General features: G+C 36.7%; 1 protein-coding gene and 1 long non-coding RNA gene across 3 annotated transcripts in view; one reads left to right on the top strand and one right to left on the bottom strand.

Annotated features, from left to right (window-relative positions):
- LOC110828201 (uncharacterized) overlaps positions 1 to 18,430 on the bottom strand; it is a 128,872-nt gene that overhangs the window by 45,003 nt on the left and 65,439 nt on the right. For both annotated transcript variants that reach the window (XM_022060692.2, XM_022060693.2), the window contains one exon: positions 1,983 to 2,182. In XM_022060692.2, the coding sequence (XP_021916384.1) occupies positions 1,983 to 2,182 (200 nt within the window). The remainder of the gene's footprint in view (positions 1 to 1,982; positions 2,183 to 18,430) is intronic.
- Positions 1 to 18,430, top strand: part of LOC147874597 (uncharacterized) — a 137,084-nt gene that overhangs the window by 116,370 nt on the left and 2,284 nt on the right. The gene's annotated exons all lie outside the window — the stretch shown is intronic.

Below are 18,430 nucleotides of genomic sequence, written 5' to 3'. Positions count from 1 at the left end.
ATTAACTACTTCATGCCATGCGCTATATATAGCTTATAATTTTAAATTACATTTTTCACCAAACATAAGTAGGGTGATTACGTCATTAAATATTAAGGATGAGACGCATGATGTTATCCGATAAATGATGTCGAGTTTCGGATGCAAACTGAAATCATTATTGAACTTAATTGATCGTCATCTTATAATGCTCATAATTTATATGATACAATACTTGATGCACTTCAACACAATGTTATGGAACTCTGAATCATGCCATTACTTGGAGATTTGCATTTTCCGGCGATGTGTCTGGTCGATTATATTTATTGTTAGATACGGAAATTGTACTGTACCATAAATAATGGTGCAGTGCGAACGAGGCTTAGCACGAACTGACCCTTAAGTTATTACAGTACATCCTCGATATTATCGACATGCATACGGGCAAGAACGTTTTTGTGAGCTGAATTTAGTAGCTTGCTGTCATCGACCCGTTTTCTAAGAATCGCGTTGACCGCGGTCTGTGGACTATTATTCGTCGAGGTTAAAATCTAATCACTTCAGAAACGCCAGCACAGCATAAGAGATGTGTCACTTCCATGCTCTGGGACCTCTATCACACAAAACCCGATTGAACAGGCGGTGTATGCAACCTGCCTTGATTGAATTTGTTATGGCAGGACTCGTAGAAAGCCTCAGACGGCTGGAAACTTTATTACAAGTCCAATTTTGTGTTTATTGATTGAACTGCATGTCTCTTAACACGAACTCTGGATCTCCAATGCAATTTCTAGTGGACTTTATCATACAAAAATAAGAATAACCAGTGTTGGTTCAGATATTTACTTAAAATATAAAATTATGAATACAAACAAACCTGTTTACACTTTAAAAAACACTTTGTGTGTGGATATTCAACACTTCACGGTATACAACGTTTTAATATTATTTATTCATTACTTTTTTATCAATTCTGTCAGTAGGTGAGACCAAATAGCGTCGAATTATAACATGGTCTGTCTGCTCCTAATATAATAGCCAGCTTGACTCTGCGGGGTCTAAAGAAATTTGACGATTTGTTTAACCTAGGCGTATTTAGGAAGATAAGATTAAGGTGGATATTAATTTAATTGATTTGACAAAGCAAAAGCTTCAATGCTGGCAATAAATCTTCCAAAGTATAAAACTACTCCGCATAAATAAACAAATGTCAGAAATTGCTTCAAAGTGTGTGCGCTTGGATTATCACCAAACAAATCGTTTATACGTTTTCTGTTCTTTTAATAAACGTATCTCTTAATGAAGAAAAATTTCGTGATCCGTGAAAAAGGCTGTTTATTGTGATATACTGGATTATGTTTTAGATAAGGTGAATTAATGTAATTATGATAGCCACGACAAAATTGCTTGCTTCAGGATCACAACAAAGTCTTACAATGTTGCCTCGCAAACAACTGAGCTCAATCGAGTGAAGACAGTCTATAACTCGCAGCGTAGCAAAGTTAGCAACGCTGTCCGCGTGGTATAAAGCCGCGTGATAAGGAGTGAAGTCCTTCCGTGGTGTTCAAGTATGCCATTTGATAACAACCAGTATTGGGAGCTCAACGTGTTATCTGTTTTCCAAATACATCAGCCCTGTCATGTAATCACTGGTAAAGTAAAGTTTGTCCCACTATACGCCATGTAGGCGTTTGGGGGGAGTGGAGGTATAGCTCCTCTCTTCCTTGACCTCGGCACTAGATGGGGGTGAGTGGTCAGCATCACGCCCCGGCCGGCTTTACCCCCGGGAAAGGACCCCGGTACCCATTGTAGAGGAGGCTGGGTGGGCCCCAGAGCGAGCCGGTCTGGACACAGAGGCTAGAGGAAAAATCCTCTGCCCCCGTCGGGGATCGAACCCCGGTCGTCCTGTCGTCCGTTCGTCCAGCCCGTAGCTAGTCACTATACTGACTGAGCTATCCCGGCTCATATGTAATCACTGGTGATTGTCAGAATATACTTACGACTCCGTTGCCAAACTTCCTGACCCCGCAAGGCAGAGTGGTGGTGCTGGCAGTCTGTGCGATGACCACAGTGGAGTTCTCGGTGGTGAAGACGGACGAAGATCCGGTGTTTTGGACCAGGTTTTTCGCCTCAGCCGCTCGATGTCTCGAGCTCCTGTGACTCTCGTAACTGCGTTCCTCCCGCAAGAGAGCTCTAGAGTCTGCAACGCAAGATGGACGACAAATCCCGTGTCAGATTTACAGTAATAATCTTCTATCCAATCAAAATGCATATCGAGTTAAGGTATCGTATCATATTGCGGTGGATCTGGATAAATCCCCTCGGGAACGAGTGTAATAATACATAAGTCAACGTTCCTGTATTGTAATCCAGACGCCATTTTTTCTAATATTAACCCGAAACAGATTACGTGTCATATATTTGTTGACTGTCTCGGTTTCAGTAGATATATTTTATATCGAAACCAATAATAGGTTGTTTCTCTCCCTATGCCCTCCTCATGAACTTAGTTTGTATTCGAGAGGACTTAGTTTCAGAACACTTGGACACTCAAGACATGTAATCAGTCACGACTAGTCTCCTTCCGTGGATTTCCTCCGTCCGTCCATATAAGTTGTGTGATTTAAGCGTATTATGGCCATACCATCTTAACTTTATGACCGTTCTAATTCATAATCACTTAAATGTTCGTGATATTACGTAAATTTTAATTCGCAATTTAAGGTATGACTCATTAATTACCTGTATAAACTAAGCAGTTGGTAAGAAATAGTAAAACATATAAAATGAAACTATATTATCAGAATGCATGTTTATTTTCCGATCGTACTGTCATTGAACTGCTAATGTTTCGAGTTACAAACTAGGCCTGGTATGAATGAAGCCCTTAATCACATATTTATGGAAAAATAATGATAAATTTTACCCGAGTTCATTGATTTTGTGTTACGGAGTGGGCTTGATACAGAGAGCTCATAATGCATTTACAGACAAGTAATAAATAATCTTTTTATTTCGACATACTTACTATGAGTTCGTGGTAAGTATAGTGTATAATATACATTTCATCGTTGCTAGGTGAGCATATTTAAAATCTCTATTTTCAGATATTGTAAACTTAAACATCCCTGTTGAAGAATTCCAAACTCGTGTAAGGAACAAGATAACATGTTACAATATAAATGATTAATGTTTGATATTTTCATGTAATTCTCAACGGGAAATGTTATAGTATTTAAATATAAAGGTCTACAGAAATCATAAGAGTATGACGTCAGAGGTATTTTACGTTTTGAGCATTTGACGACAGACAGCCAGAAGATGAAAATACGTCTTACTACGGAATCGTAGTTTTTCAGTTATACTTCAAACGGCGAATGGCGTGCTAGTATAATGAAGATGTTTACCATCGACTTTTACCCATATTTTGTTATTCGGTTACTTCCTGCCAGCTTGAATGCAAGTTCAATTAAAAGAGTGTCCCTTATATTTATTTTTTAACTCCATTGACACATTTTTTTATCTTAATTTAGAAATTAGATTTCCACATGAAATGCAGTTTTATTTCAACAACTTTAAAATAAATTACATACTCTTTAAAATTTATAGCTGAGGTAATAAACCCGACGGAAACAGAGTCCTGTAATATAAATTATTTTTCCTTGTTAATAAAGGTGGACTATTTCCTGAAGAGCTACATTCAGTCTGTAGAGACGGTACAGTTATATACAGAGGCTCTTTTGTCTAGAGCCATATATTATCGATGATAATTACTCCGCTACTATATTTAGTATCCGTAAAGGACTGACGTTCAGTTCGACGTCGTATAAGTTAATCCATCTAGCAGAGTAGCGACTCTGTCTCTGTCAATATCACGTTTGAAAATGTAGAAAATTTCAAGCTCATAAAAACGTCAGGACGATCTCTTATAAATAAAACGATCAATTGATAATCCAAACCACACCATGGTTGTCTGTTACCTATGAACTTACCTGTGTGTTAGGGTGTTTAAATTATAGATGTCTGACTTTATATGAATTACGAACACAAGTATAGGTTTAAGGTAAAAATTATAGTCTCTGTATATTAGTGTTAAAAATAAATTTATTATCTTCTTCACAAATTAATAAATTTACAGGAACATATAATTTTATTTTTCTTCGATGTAGGACACTTCTTGACTATTATTTAACTCGCAGAATACAATTTTTACCCTCTCACCTCCTCAAAGTCTTAGTAAATTGTAGGTCTCCTAAGTTTTAGGGTATTTCCAGCAAAAATCCAAATTTGCCACAGATTTTTTGTCTACGACTCCAGTAAACGCTCACGTGTGGTCGTCGGTTTATAATTAATTAAAATGAGTACGTTTCTCATCTTTAATATTTGGAATCAACGTAACAAATACTCATGGTTTTCTAAATGGCTAGAAATAGCGCAAACTGTAATTTGCAAGGGTCCACAAATTATGACTGGCGTTGTCTCGTGAACAAAATACTTTATTTCATTCGTACATGTACGTGATAACCATTCACGTTTTGGTCGAAAACGTGTCAGCGTGTATGACCTACATTCTGTGTCTTTCCACTGAAGCTGGTTGGCTGCTTTTATTTCGATTTTTAGATAACGCAGTGCTCATGAACATTCAGTGTAATCGTGTTCCTGTGAAGAAGGAAAAAAAAAGCAGGGAGACGAAGTTCTGAAAGGTTAAATGTTGGCGTGACGTTGCCATCTGCAGGTTCGTGTTCCTGGATCAGTCTGAACGAGTTGACAAAAATCTGTCATTAATAAATGGATACATTATCAAAATAAAAGCTAAAAATTCTTTCTAAAATCTTCTTCCCAAACAGACGCTTTAACGTCAGCAGCGTAAGATTTTTAACCTATTCTAGCCTCCACGAATATTATTTAAGCATCGTCTGATATCTTAGCCATTTTTTATTATCGAACTGAAATGAACATAATTTCTTTATTTGCTAAAGTGAAGCTTGCGTTTTGAAAATATTAGGTTGCCCATTCTGTTAAAGGATCAGCCACTCATGTTTTTAGTTGTCTATACCGTAATTTAAGTAATAAATATCTTGTTCCTTATATGTAGAATCTTAGTATGAGACCAAAGGACGGTCGGATAATCGAAAATATGGGATAATGCTGAAGTGTAATGATGAAAACGAGAGTAAATATCAACTCACTTTACTATGTTCTTAAATTAGGAAGAAATTCAAGATTGCATCAAATAAAAAATTCGCGAACAAAATTTACATTCAACATAATGTTAATTTGTATGTGAAAGATCATTTCTTAAGAAAATTTTAATGGGATTCTGTGGCTCCTTTCTGTACAGCAAGGTCACGGTAGCACCTGAACCTACAAACGCATCAGATAACGGCGACATTCCCAAACATGTGGTGATTATAAAATTTCGCGTGTTGTGGTTACTCATTTATGACATAATGCGGTGGTTGTTTTTAAGGTGCAATATCGTTCGTCACTCTCTGCAGCTTATTTGTACTATGCAATTTTCAAGTCCTTATTGTTTTTAATAGCGCCTCTTTCTCAGTGATCAGAGGATTTGCAATAGTGAAGTTTTCCTATTTCTAACATTGCCGTGTCTCTTTCGTTTCCTACTCACATACAAAGGTTGAATTATTCAGAGACCGAGAGAGATTCCCAAGCATTCTGACTTTCATGTTTGCGTAATAACATGACAAACAGGGCGTCATGTCGAATGAATAATGAACAAGTCAACTTTACGTCTGAACCAAAATGATGCGCTCAGTTTTGTTAACGATGCTGTTAGTATTTATGCCATTCTCATTACCTATGTACGAAGTGTAATTAAAGTGAAGAACTTTAAACTTAAAGAGCAGAATAGTTATTAGTACTTTGTGACAATATATCATGAGCAGTGTTTCGTTAGTCGCATAGCTTGCGTATGTTTCAAGCTGTTAATTAAATATGGTTTTCAGAACATGTTAATTACTTAAGAGCAAACTAACAAATATAAGTACAGCACAAGATATTAAAGTAAACATTAAAGTCCTTTTTATTCTTCAACGAATCTTGATCAGGGAGGCTCGACTTCCGATTCATTTTCCAGAGTGTATGTAATGTAGCCAAGTATTATCTGTGACAAGATGTAGCATTCGAGAGGTCATGTTTTCGACTACCAGCGGGGATACACTATCAGGACCGATATTTCCGCAGTTTTCCACAGTCCCCCCTACGAATGATGGAATAATAACTTAAAACATTCCATGATCGTTTCCTCCAACACCAAATTCACCCAACATTGATAGTCATTCTGCAGTAACTAAGTCAACTTTATTATTTGATATAGCATAGTTAAATAACGGAATAAATAAACAAGCCGAATGTATGTTGCTGGAAATAGAGCCGCGCGTTATTGGAAATGGAACATGTGTCAATTTTTGTGCGGTATTGATTTACATTCTTTGAAACGTTACAGATGTGTGAAGTTGATAAACGTACAAACGAAATGTTACGCAAACACGCCACCAGGGAAGACATGAGCGAGTTTGCATTAAAATTTGTTCGCAGTAGCACATTCCAGCGGAAATAACTGTGTTAGTTACAAAAAAAATATATTATCTGAGGTGTGAGCCCAAGAATTCCTGTCGGATTACGAGCAATTTTTTTGGACTTTTCCATTTGTGAGAATACAACCGATTTTTGATATCGATGCAGTGTTCTGCTGTGAACAGGATATTTAGTACGAACCTAGCTTTATATTTTCAAGTTTAACATTTTATATTTCTTAACTGTATGTTAAAGTTTGCTAATATTTCCAACATAATAGTTTGTTTGACCCCCCTTTAACTCAACGCATAGTTGGTTTCTGTTTTAGAAAGTATTCAGTAAGTTAAAGTTTTAATTGTATATTTTACATTTGGGGTTAGCATTGTTTTTCTGGGAGCATTAATTCAGAAAAAATATAGTACGTACGTGTTTTGTGACAATAAACTAACATAATCACGAATCCTCGTGATTAATTTTGAATTATTCTGTTGAAGAGTAGTATCAACTGTAGATTCAGTGAGTGATTTGCACTCTCCTTTCTGGTACAATAATTACACTTCACTTCGCAATGTAAACCCAGTGTTTCATGATGTAGTGCAATTTTTAATTCGAACAAAGCTCTCAAATACTGAGTTACGAACAACTTTCAGTGTTCGTGGTCGACACAGTAGAAACCATGAACACAAACCGAGTTATATCGGAATAGCAACAAACCATTTCGTTCAACACAGACAAATTGTGTTTAAGAGCAATGTGTAGGTAATTGATGCTTCGACGTCCATGCTTATCCACGTGTGGACTCTGCGCTTTATTGTTGCCAAAGCTAATTGGACGTACGAGTAACCACATCCTAACTGCCCACTGGCGCATAAATTGCTTCCATTGTTGTCCGCGCATTTCATGAAATCAAATTATGTACACGCTGTAGGTATCTTCAACTTCAATGAATGGTAAAAATATAGCGGCCATTTCTTAGACAAAAGACGTGCTAACAAAACTCATGACATTGTATATTCTTTGCGGTGAATTATTGTGGATTTAAAAGAATTTTCTCTAAAATAACAGTGCACCATTCTGTTAGTGAGTTAGTTACTGAATAAGTTAGTTTAATTACGTAATAAATAATTCTAAAACATTGTAAAGCTCAATAAATATTTTATGGGAAAATACAAAAACATTTAAAAGTTACATTAAAATGTTAAGAATAGTTTAAATTTGTATAACGCTTGCTACTATATACGTTTCTATCTTTATTCTGTAACATATCTGAATTAGTGATTATTAAAACGTGCAAAACTGTAATTTTGCTTGTTAATTTAATGGGTTTCGAAGTCGGTAACTCACGCTAATAGACACTTATGCTTCATATTTGGAAGGTCCCGAGGTGAAATCTTAGATTGGACGCTTAGTATCTGTACTGAGGAGTATCGTCTTTTTAACTTAGTCCTTCCCCCTCTTATTCCTTGACCGCTTCCTTCCACATTCTTCCAATTTAATTAATAATTCTATAATTCTATGTTGTATAGTCCGAGACGATGTTTGCATCGTTAAATAAATTGCCTAGAATGAAGAACACAGATTAAGGGTGTTTGAGAATATTGTACTAAAGGTGATTTTGGACCTGAGTGGAAAACAAGCGAATGCAGAAAATTACATAAAGAGGACCTTCATAATTTATTTTCTTTAGCAAATTTTATTAGAGCGATCAAATGAAGGAGTATTTTGTAGATGGTGCATGTAGCACTAGGATATACAAGAGAGTCGTATGGAGTTTTAGTTAGGAAAACCTGAAAAATTTATAAGACCTTGAAGCAGACGGGAGGATAATATTAAAGTTTAATTTAATTTAAAGGAACGGGATACGAAACATTTGATCGAGCGTAATAAATCAAGGGATAAGTAAGGTTATTTATTGTTTCACTCAGTTATTCTAGGAAAGTTATATGGTAGTATATGAAAGAGCCAAGGGCCTGTCCTTAAAATTTATATGAAAAGAATCAAAGCCGGTGATCTATAAGTTTAATATTACTGGCGTCATATTTATTAAAGAGTTAATTCGTATCTCTGCTCTGGGATTGTTATAAAATTAATGTAGTTTTTAATACGGTTTACGTTGTACATCTTTAATTTTGGGTCGCTTAATGTTGTGCTGTGCACGAAATATTTCATCCATCGTAATGCAGATATATGGGCCTCCTGAAACGTGGAGACCCGCGTTTCTGTCCCCCTACCCCTACCCCGAGGACGTTCCTGAAGAGTAGCAGAGGCAGTGTCGTAAAGAAACCAACTACAGAAGAGGACTTATTAATATTTCAAAGTTACTAAGTCGACAATCAGGGCGAGGTAGTTCACGGAACGAAGTGGGAATCTTTCGAAAGCAGCCAGTTCAAGGTAAAACATATTACACGTTGTGCGGGTGTTTTATGAACTGACATTCACGTATCTCGCCCGAAATTCGGAACACGTGTTCTGACAAACTGGTCAGGACTCGGCCTGGTTGCCCGCAGACTGTTACAGGTCATTTTAATTTGAAATACACTCCTCTCCCCAGCAGGGGAACTGGCTAGCATTGCCAATAAAACTCTGCAGTATGTTCAGTTTACATGCTCGAAAAGGAACAATCATGACATGTTAAATTAGTGGTAAATTTATCGTCAAAATGATTTTGCATGGTTCTAAAAATATAAAAGTGTTAATTTCCTTAAATGTCACAAAACAACGTATCTTTGTAATGAAGAAGAATTTACCTGTCTTCGAGAAAGTAAATTTAACTTTAAATAGTGTTTAGAAGACATTTACTCCAGAAGGTTAAATGATAAATTTAATATCTCTTTAACAGTACTTTTGTCGGAACCAGAAACTCTATAAAGTCAGGTGGAGACGACGTGGGTTTATTTAATGACGTTTGTCTCAGCAGCAATGTTTATTAGATCCAAATCTGGCGAAGGCATGAATGCGTAAGTTGAACGCAAAATGTTTTTCCGTAACTTTTTTTTTCCGGATGGTCTGAGGAAAATCACAAGAAATCTCATGTATAAATTTTAAAAGAATAAATTATTGACAGTAAAGGACGGATGTTACACGGCAAGATTTATCATCGGAAATAATAGAAACTTTTATCTGTTTTGGTTATTTCCCTCTGATCTGTCAACTACAGGATATTCGATAATGAATTGAGTAGTTCCTTTAATAAATGTGGTGTACTTTCACAAAAATATCATGTGTTTGAAGAGAAATGGGACATGGCTTTATGTGAATGTAAGCGGAACACAATTAATGGAGAAGAGAGAATATTACATACGCATAAGAAGAAACTTCATTATGCCATAATTCATCTTGTATTGTTAGGATACTCGAACAAAAGCGATTGTAATGAGAAGAACGTGTACCACTGAAACACGAAAGCGTTACATAAGACTTTTTATTTCTCAAAATGTTAGCCGAGCGAACACGATTAACATGTTCTTTTACCCTATTTTTGCCGGAAAATCTGAAATGAAGAGGCCATTTGAGATACCTGAAATGAGATGAGAATGTAATACAAATATTTATCTTAGGGAATTAGGGCGTGTTAATGTGGTGTCAGCTGTTTCACTATATGGTCCAGTGGCGAGCTTTTGTGACCACGGAAATGGGCTCCATAAAACAGAAAATTATTTTTCATAAATTAAAAGTTACGTTCAAGAAACGCTTCGTGTCTTAGAGCTATAAACTATGTTTCTCTTCAATTTTGCTATAAAGCCATGCCCATATCGTATGAATAGAGTTTGAGCTTCAGATGAACATCAGAACAGCTCTGCTTCTGCTGTTACCATTGGGGTAAGATAAGGACTTCGTTTAACTTTGCACTTTCGTAAACGCCTGAAGCAAGATACTGTATCTACCTGCAAAAGTCCATTCTGTTTTGACACTGATATTTGTCTTGCATCTTATGTCATACAAGTGAAACCAAGCAGTCTCTTTGCCTTCACTACTGAAATTTCGTCAGTGCCGGCAGCAAGTGGGCATGTGACAACCTCCCCAGACGTTCTTTGTAAGTCCCAGGCCTTTCAAGTAGTAATTGAGAGCTTCCAAAGCTTTGAGGCTGATCTGCAGGGACTCTAGTCTTTTTTTCCCAGTTCCTGGATAGAGCTGCTAGCATTAAGACGTCCCTGAGATGCACAGATTTCTCTCAACTGGACTCGTAAGTTTAAGGAGAATTTCCAGAGTTATAAGCGTTCGTCATTGAAACCTGTTGAAGTATTTCGGGTTTTTTATACCCTGTTTAATTGCTTTGAATAGTAGTCTGTTTTCATTAAATAGACAAAAATACAAGAATATACATTCATAATAAAACAGCCGGTGTCCCATACTTGAGTGTATGAGTGTGTTGTTCATGCGATGAGGAATAAATTGAAAGTCCTGACGGTGGAGACTCTGGCAGCAAGAAATATTAACGGGGTTATGGTATTGCCTATTGTGGTGTCTGGCAGGGTCTTCGTTTAAGTATGGAGTCAGGTAGTGGGTTTCATGTCAGTGATTTCGACAGGAATCTAGCTTCATATGTTTTATATTTAAATTAGTTTATAAAGACATTTTATAAATGTACTTTTAATGAAGTTTATAAATATAATGCTGTAATAAATTTAATTACTGTTCAACGCAAACGAGGTTCGTTCCCGTCAACTTTGACGGGTCATAAGGTAGTCTAGTTATTTTAAATTTAATCTTAGATAAATGGAATGTCAGGATGTGACCGTAAATCGGTTTATTGATGAACAATCACATTGCATGAAAGAAGATAATTTCTTTATAGACTTGAGTAATATTTAATTTTTCAAATAGGAGATCGGTTCTATAGTATTCAGTTTTATTGAGGTGGTGAAGTGTGGTTAAAGTCGAATTATCATTTCCGGGGTCAAAAAGATTGGATGTTTATTAAATTTTGGTACAACTCCTCACTGTGCCCAGTTCATTTGGTTTAATTTCCAAAACAGTGAACAGAATCCGACATTGGACCAGAAAGTAATTTGCCTTTGGATTAAATGCGAAATTGGGACGGGATTAACTACCGGGAGGTAACCTCTAATTTTTGTGTCATTTGAAAAAAAAATGTGGTTTATCTGAATTCGACCTGAACTTTATTCTCGCGAAATTCGATTAAGTTGACATACGGTTTGACTTTTGAAGCTTCCCGTTCTAACAGCTTGTTAGAAGTTTTTTCTTGACTTGTCAGTGTTTTTTTTCAGCTTCGAACGTGTTACGATCATATGTTACATTGAAAATATTTTTGGCCTACTTTTAGTTAGCGTCCAAAAGACTCTCAATTGCGATGTTAAGTCAATTCCGGGATTTGAGCCTGATATCTTCCTGATGCAAATCAGTTGAATTGCCGTTAATATTTACAAATTTAAATTGTAGTGTCCTACAAATACAATTATAAAGAGATCTGGATGTCGTAAGTGTACATGAAGCTTTTATATAATATCTTTAGTGTGTGTACTGGCTTGGTACAGAGGGTTTAGTTCTCGGCTTTTGTGAATACGGTAGTGAAACGTCGGGTTGCATAAAGAGTGGGGAATTTCATGGGCGGCTAAGTGACTTAGCTTTACCAGAAAGACTCTGTTCGTATGTTAAAAACTTTCCTTCTACCAGAAGCAGATAAGAATTGAATATTAATGTAAATGTGGAGAGAAGTATGATGAAATGGAATGTGTGTGAAGCGAAACTAGCAAGAAGTCCCCAGTGAATATCTGTAATGGTTTTTCCTGTCTCAAAGGCAAAATGGCTGGATTTCAGCTATTCAGAAAATGTTTTACGTTCTGCGAAATAGAAACCAGACGCAGGCACGTTATTTGCAAAGTATTTTTCTGTGACGTTGACAAAATATTTATTTCATAAATGGTTTGTCTCAAGACTTCGGCTGTGCGTTATGAAATGCACGGACACTCATATTTATATAACAGCAAACGATTCTCTCTAGATATTTTATGTTTAACAAAACGATAAATTTTTCTATCTCATTTATTTAATACTGATGAAACAGGCTGGAATAAACATCGAAGTGTCATAAATATACGCGTTTCAGAAACTAATAGAACAGACTCTGAGCTTTCGTGAGTATAGTAGCCGTCACCGAATTGCATGTTTCAGGGTCACAGCAAAATCTCACAATACTGAAACACGAATAGCGGAGTGCAGGTGAGTGAAGACTGCTCAAAACTTTGCTGGCAGCGCTGTACGCGTTAATGTCTTTCCGTGACTGTGAATCATGCAGTTTGCTGACTGCTACTTTGCCACTTTTAGCACCTATATTACAATTTTGAAAAATAAATCAGGACTAGGCAATAAATATAAATAATTACAATAATAATTAGATTAAAATAGTTTTTATTACAAGATAAATTCGTCATGTAGTCTTGTGAATTAGTACATTTTGTACGGGGTAGATAATAAACATAATTTTGGGCAAAAATTCGAGATGGAAGATATTACTTGGGAGAGCAGAAATTAGACTCAAATAATCCAGGAAAGACCTGTTCTGTGAACAAGGTAATTATCTTCCGGATTCTACACACGTAAGATATTCTTTTACCAACTATTATATTATTTTACATCAACTGCTCAGGAGTACCTTCTGCAAGATGCATTTACCTTTTTTCAAACAAAACGTGTCATCCTGATTTGCATTTGGAACCTCTTTTAAGAATCACTTTTTGCAGATCGTCTTAAGAACGTAAATTATAATTTAGCTTTATCCCTTTTGGCGTAGGCTCTGAAGAGTCGGTCGTGATATCATCCTCCCTGTCCTCACGAGTTTGTGCCATAAAGAGGACTGAAGGAGGTTCGAGTCCATTTCTCTGGTTTAAGGCAGTAGCGTGGTGTCTAGGGACAAATTTACCATTTCATAATAGTGAATTTGTGAATATATGTCTATTAGGGTATTTACATTTCAGTTAAGAAAGAATTTTGAAGCAAACAGTCTGCTAAAATGAATCTAAAGTTTTAAACATAAAACCGCAACCAGAAAAAATGTATATTCCGGAAGATTTATTTGCTTGCCAGGATGAGACACTCCCTCACAAGAAAGGCACGTGGCAAATGAAGGAACCGGTGTGTATAAATTCATTTACTTCGCGTAATAAATTTTAGTTCCCTCAAATGAAGTCTTATGGCGAAAACTGTAAATGACGAGAGGAGAAGTATGGCCGAGGACTCTCTTCCTATGCCCAGGAAGTGGTGAAAGGGTTAGCTTACAGACCTAAGCACACAAATGCAGAACACGACGCAGTAGGTATCATATTACTAATACGCGTGATAAATAATGATCATATGACGTGGCTCAGTCTCAGGAACCCATAAAACAGGGTATATATAAATTATCTTTACAACTTTACTCGTGAATAAAACCTAGACATAAAGACAGACACACTGTGAGTCATTCGCGACAGAAACACAAGAAGTTTTACCGGGTTCCCGGAAGGTACTGGCGCCTGTTTTCCACTGCACTGCATGCGTCTTTGTAAACCGGGTCAGTCGCACTGAAACCCGCAGGGAATGGCGCTGCGTGAGGTGGTCTGTGGAATCGAAACGTATCACAAGACGCCGCCATCAGGACCATCGATACGTGTCAGATACAGACAGTCTTGGGAGACCGGAAGGGTTTTGCACAAGGCAGGTACATGGCGTTCACGTGTGTCTGATGAAAATGTCAGATATGCAGGATCTTTGTCCGCAGTCCACGGCAGCCCGTGAGTCTCAAATGCCGACCGCATTAGACGGTGCATCGGGTATTACGTAAACGTTCGTGTCAGTGTGCTTACAAGTTGCAACTGGCGCAGGCAATTACTTTAGATTATAAATGTATCAATAAAAACAGGAATTTTCCCTTCATGTTGCCATAGTGAAGTTCATTTCTTCTTATTTATATATTTGTTCATGCCATATCAAAGTGGCATGTATTAGTCTCAACTGATGCTATTTTTGTGCGTTGAGTCTCTTTTTTAATTTGTTCTTTTTGTCTGTAGCATTATTACACTATTCCAAGGTCCTGACATGTCCCATATCATCGTAAAGCGATTACAGTTAGAATAAAAATCAAATCAAACGACATGCACGTGAATCTGTGTTGTGATGCAAATTCGATTTTGCGTCGTTTATTTACGAATGTAAGTAAAATGTTTTGCTGCTGACATATCGTACCTGTTATAGTAAACTTATCTGTTCTTTGTCTGTCTAAGGACAGCGGTAATTTAAAATAACTTGCTGTATTTTAACACAAGTAGTTGGTACGACGTGATTCTGAATTTTAAGAGAACACGGAATAAATGAAGAATGCATTTTCGATTTTGTACCGTCCGTTCTCAAATATCTTGACTTTGTCACGTTAACAAGGTAAATTCTGTGACTTATATTATATTAATTTAAAGTCATTAAAGTATTATCCGTGTGTTGGATTTCATATTAAACAGCTTAAGCTGATGTAGTGGACATTATATTAAATTGTTCGATTAATTTATGTCGTTCTTCGGGCCCCTTTGATATTGTAATGTAATATTTTGAAAGTAGGTGATAGATTATGAAATATCAGCATCCTAGAATACTCTGTATATTCTTGAAACTTTTTCGTACTTTGCTTTACCTTTATTTTCATTACTAGCGACACCTGTCAAATGGTGGCGCAGTGTAGCTATATACAGACTCTCCACACTTGATATTTGTTCCACGTTATGGTACAGTCTCAGTGTCCAACTCCAACAGAGCATATTCCTATTTCAGAAGCTGATAATCACCCAGACGGCGAACAGATTCCTAGAAATTCAATTTGTGTGATACGAGCGTTTATAATCGTTTTCATAAGAATTTCCCCCATCCCCCGTATATGTCCTGAGCCCCATGAATGATTCGATTCCACGTCATCATTTCCTATTTACCTGTTTAACTTATTTAAGATCTGTTTTAATTGTATTATTTCTGTGCATCCACGTTTATTAGGTGATAATTTCCCTTCAAGTCTAAAATTTTGTATGCAATCTTTTATCAATATTCAAATATTCCTGTAAATAAACAATTACTGACTCTAAATACAATACGAGGATATGTGATATTTAATTAAACTTGACAGATGTTCATACAATTCTATATTTAATTAGACTCTTTGTTTTTAAGAAGATAGGATTAAAATTATTAAATAATAAAGAATTGTATGTATAAATTATCAAGCAACAGAACAAGGAATATCTCTGTAGTGCTCATCATGTAGATGTAAATGTTCGAATTCCACAAAAAGAGCGATATTTATTTTGAAATTTTGTGTGGAGTATTACATTTCTTTTTACACATATGCACACACACACATTGTTCAGAGTAATTGGAGGCTCCATTGCCATACTTACGGAGGTTGAGCAGATTATCTGAACATTAAAATTTCTTTCCCGATTATGCACCGTTTCCGAATTACGAAGTTTTAACGTTGATGACACTTTTATGATTGTGATTATTAATTATTACAAAATGGAAACACTATTTTAACATAAAATGTCAATTTATTTCCTTGCATGCAGCGAAGGAATGAGAGAAATAAAAAGGTCATATTCTCTCCTATTTAGCATTTTTTCAGCCAGAAATTTAGAGTAATTTTCTTTTCGTGTAGTGGGTTGCTTGTTTTCGATACTGCTGTCAGAGTTGATAAATGCGCTTCATCTATCTGGTTTTTTTCGGAAAGTCTTAGTGCGGAGCCACTGTTAGACGATCGCAGTAATATGAAGCGATATAATATTAAAAATGTCATAATTCGGAAAGGTGAGAGAACGTTTCTGTGTTTTGTGCTAAACTTTATCTATACAGTAACCTCGTTAAGTGTTGTAGTAGAGCTTTGAATCACCCTGTATATCCCTCTTGTGTTGAGATAAGGCTTTGGGCTTCCCATTGAGTCACTGTCTGTCTGTCGCCTAACTCGATTGGGTTTTTTGCATGTGATATCTCGATTAATCCAGATTAATACAGACTGCGTTCTTCGAAGTCCTTAAGAGTTTACTTTGTATTATATTTCCGTCTCTGTAGTTAAATAACTTAAAAATCCGCTGCGGTCGTCATCTCTAAACCTAACTGGGACATGGGAGAACAGAGTAAGGCAGATAGCGTTGATGGATGTGCGTGAATGTTGCTATGGCAGCATTGTGCAGCCGGCGTACCGCTGTTATCAAGGCACGTGATGGATAGGTCCATGATCTCCCTCTGTTTAGCAGGGCCGACTAAGCTTACTTCTTTGCAACACGTGCGTAGATTGTAATGCGTGTTGCTGACATTTAAATTCTTCTTCTACAAAATTACGAGCAGCAACTTTCAGGCACAGGCGAAATTGGTTTTGACTCAAAATTAAAAAAATCACGAGAAAGTGACATTCTGTCTAGTCTGGTAGCATTTTACCAGCGTTTAAATTTCATCGTCAGTACCCTGACCATTGGCGAGCTCTTGTTAACACGATGATAAAACTTTGGATTCCATAAGAGTCTGGTAATCTTGTGAACAGCTGAACTACTCTTAGCTTTTCAAGGACTGTACCCCACTGAGTCTCTTAAAACTTCGTGTTTCAGTTAAACTATGTTGAAAATGTAAAAACATAACAGTGTAGGTTATCTAACGGATGAGGAAGCTTTTTGTTCAGTTTTATATCCGCTTTACACTAGCATTCAGGATCTTCTGGTAGTGTCTGACCGACCTATGAAAGAGGTTGTTATAGGAGCCAGTACCATTATCGGCGAAGCGTCACAGTGTACTTCATAATGATCGCAGGTTGCTGAATTAATTAAATGGGCGAAGTTCATACGCGACGCTAGGCAAAACCATCAAGAGCAAACTAGTGTCATGTTAATTAACATGCGAACCTACACCTCACAACTATGAACAAATTGGTGTCAATGGACGTCTGTTCAGGATCTGTTTCGGAAAAAATTTAGATCAGCGGCTCATGGTTTAACTTTCCTTTTTATGTATTCTTGGCAAGAGGCGCATAGAATCAGGAGTGGTTAGATATCTTGAAAAAGGTTCCCAGAGTCCTAATGCCTCAGCCCTGAAGATGGAGGCAGTATGTTTCTCCCAAACGTTAGTACCCATACCTAAGTCCACAGAGCGTCACAACCCAGATTAAAATCTGCTTTTTATTTATCTTAAATTAAAAATAAACTATCCGAATATTTAATTAGAATATTCTACTTGTTTATGTTGGTAAGTCGTAACCATCTCAAACACGTCACGTGCTCGTGTCCTTGCGTGTCTGTGTCTTTGCCTGCATAGGCCATATCTCTGGTGTTGTAGTTTGTGTCCAGGGTTTTTTTTTATAATAGCGGAGTAAAAGCAGTTTGTGGATGAGACAGTAACTCTGCTTACAAGTCGGTCCTATCCTACTTTAAGCCGAGTTACGACTTTGAGGTTTGTAATCCTGTGATTCCCCATCACCAGTGTCATGCCTACAGGCTTACCAACTTTTCTTCGTCTAGTTGTATTGAACCAAAAAGTCCCACAGTAGAGGAGACACAAACAATCTGTTTGTTCTGTAAGCAGTGTGTAGTGTTGACGGGTAATTGCTGCAGTTAACAGTTGGATTTGGTTTGTGTTGATCCACCAGTAGAGTGACTTCAGCTTATACAGCTGAAGGGTGGCATTTACAGCTGCGAGCCAGGAAGATTATAGGACAGAGTGCTAAGCAGAATATTCAGAGTAGTTCAAATGAAGTACACGGTTACATAAAAATGGTGTAAATTGGGTAATTAACAGCTTCAGGGTAAATATTTTTACCTTAAATTGCGACAGTGATAAAATTATAAAAAGCGAATTGAGTGGGGGAAATGTCAGAACAAATATAAACGATATTTTCGATTTAAATCCTGAAAGAAACCATTTGTAATACTTAGGCTGACGTAAATGGAGGATT

This window comes from Zootermopsis nevadensis, unplaced genomic scaffold, assembly GCF_977971745.1.
Source record: "Zootermopsis nevadensis isolate Lab colony 2312 unplaced genomic scaffold, Znev_1.0 Znev_ptg000007l, whole genome shotgun sequence".
NCBI lineage: Eukaryota > Metazoa > Arthropoda > Insecta > Blattodea > Termopsidae > Zootermopsis > Zootermopsis nevadensis.
This window is presented reverse-complemented; position numbering and strand designations above follow the sequence as displayed.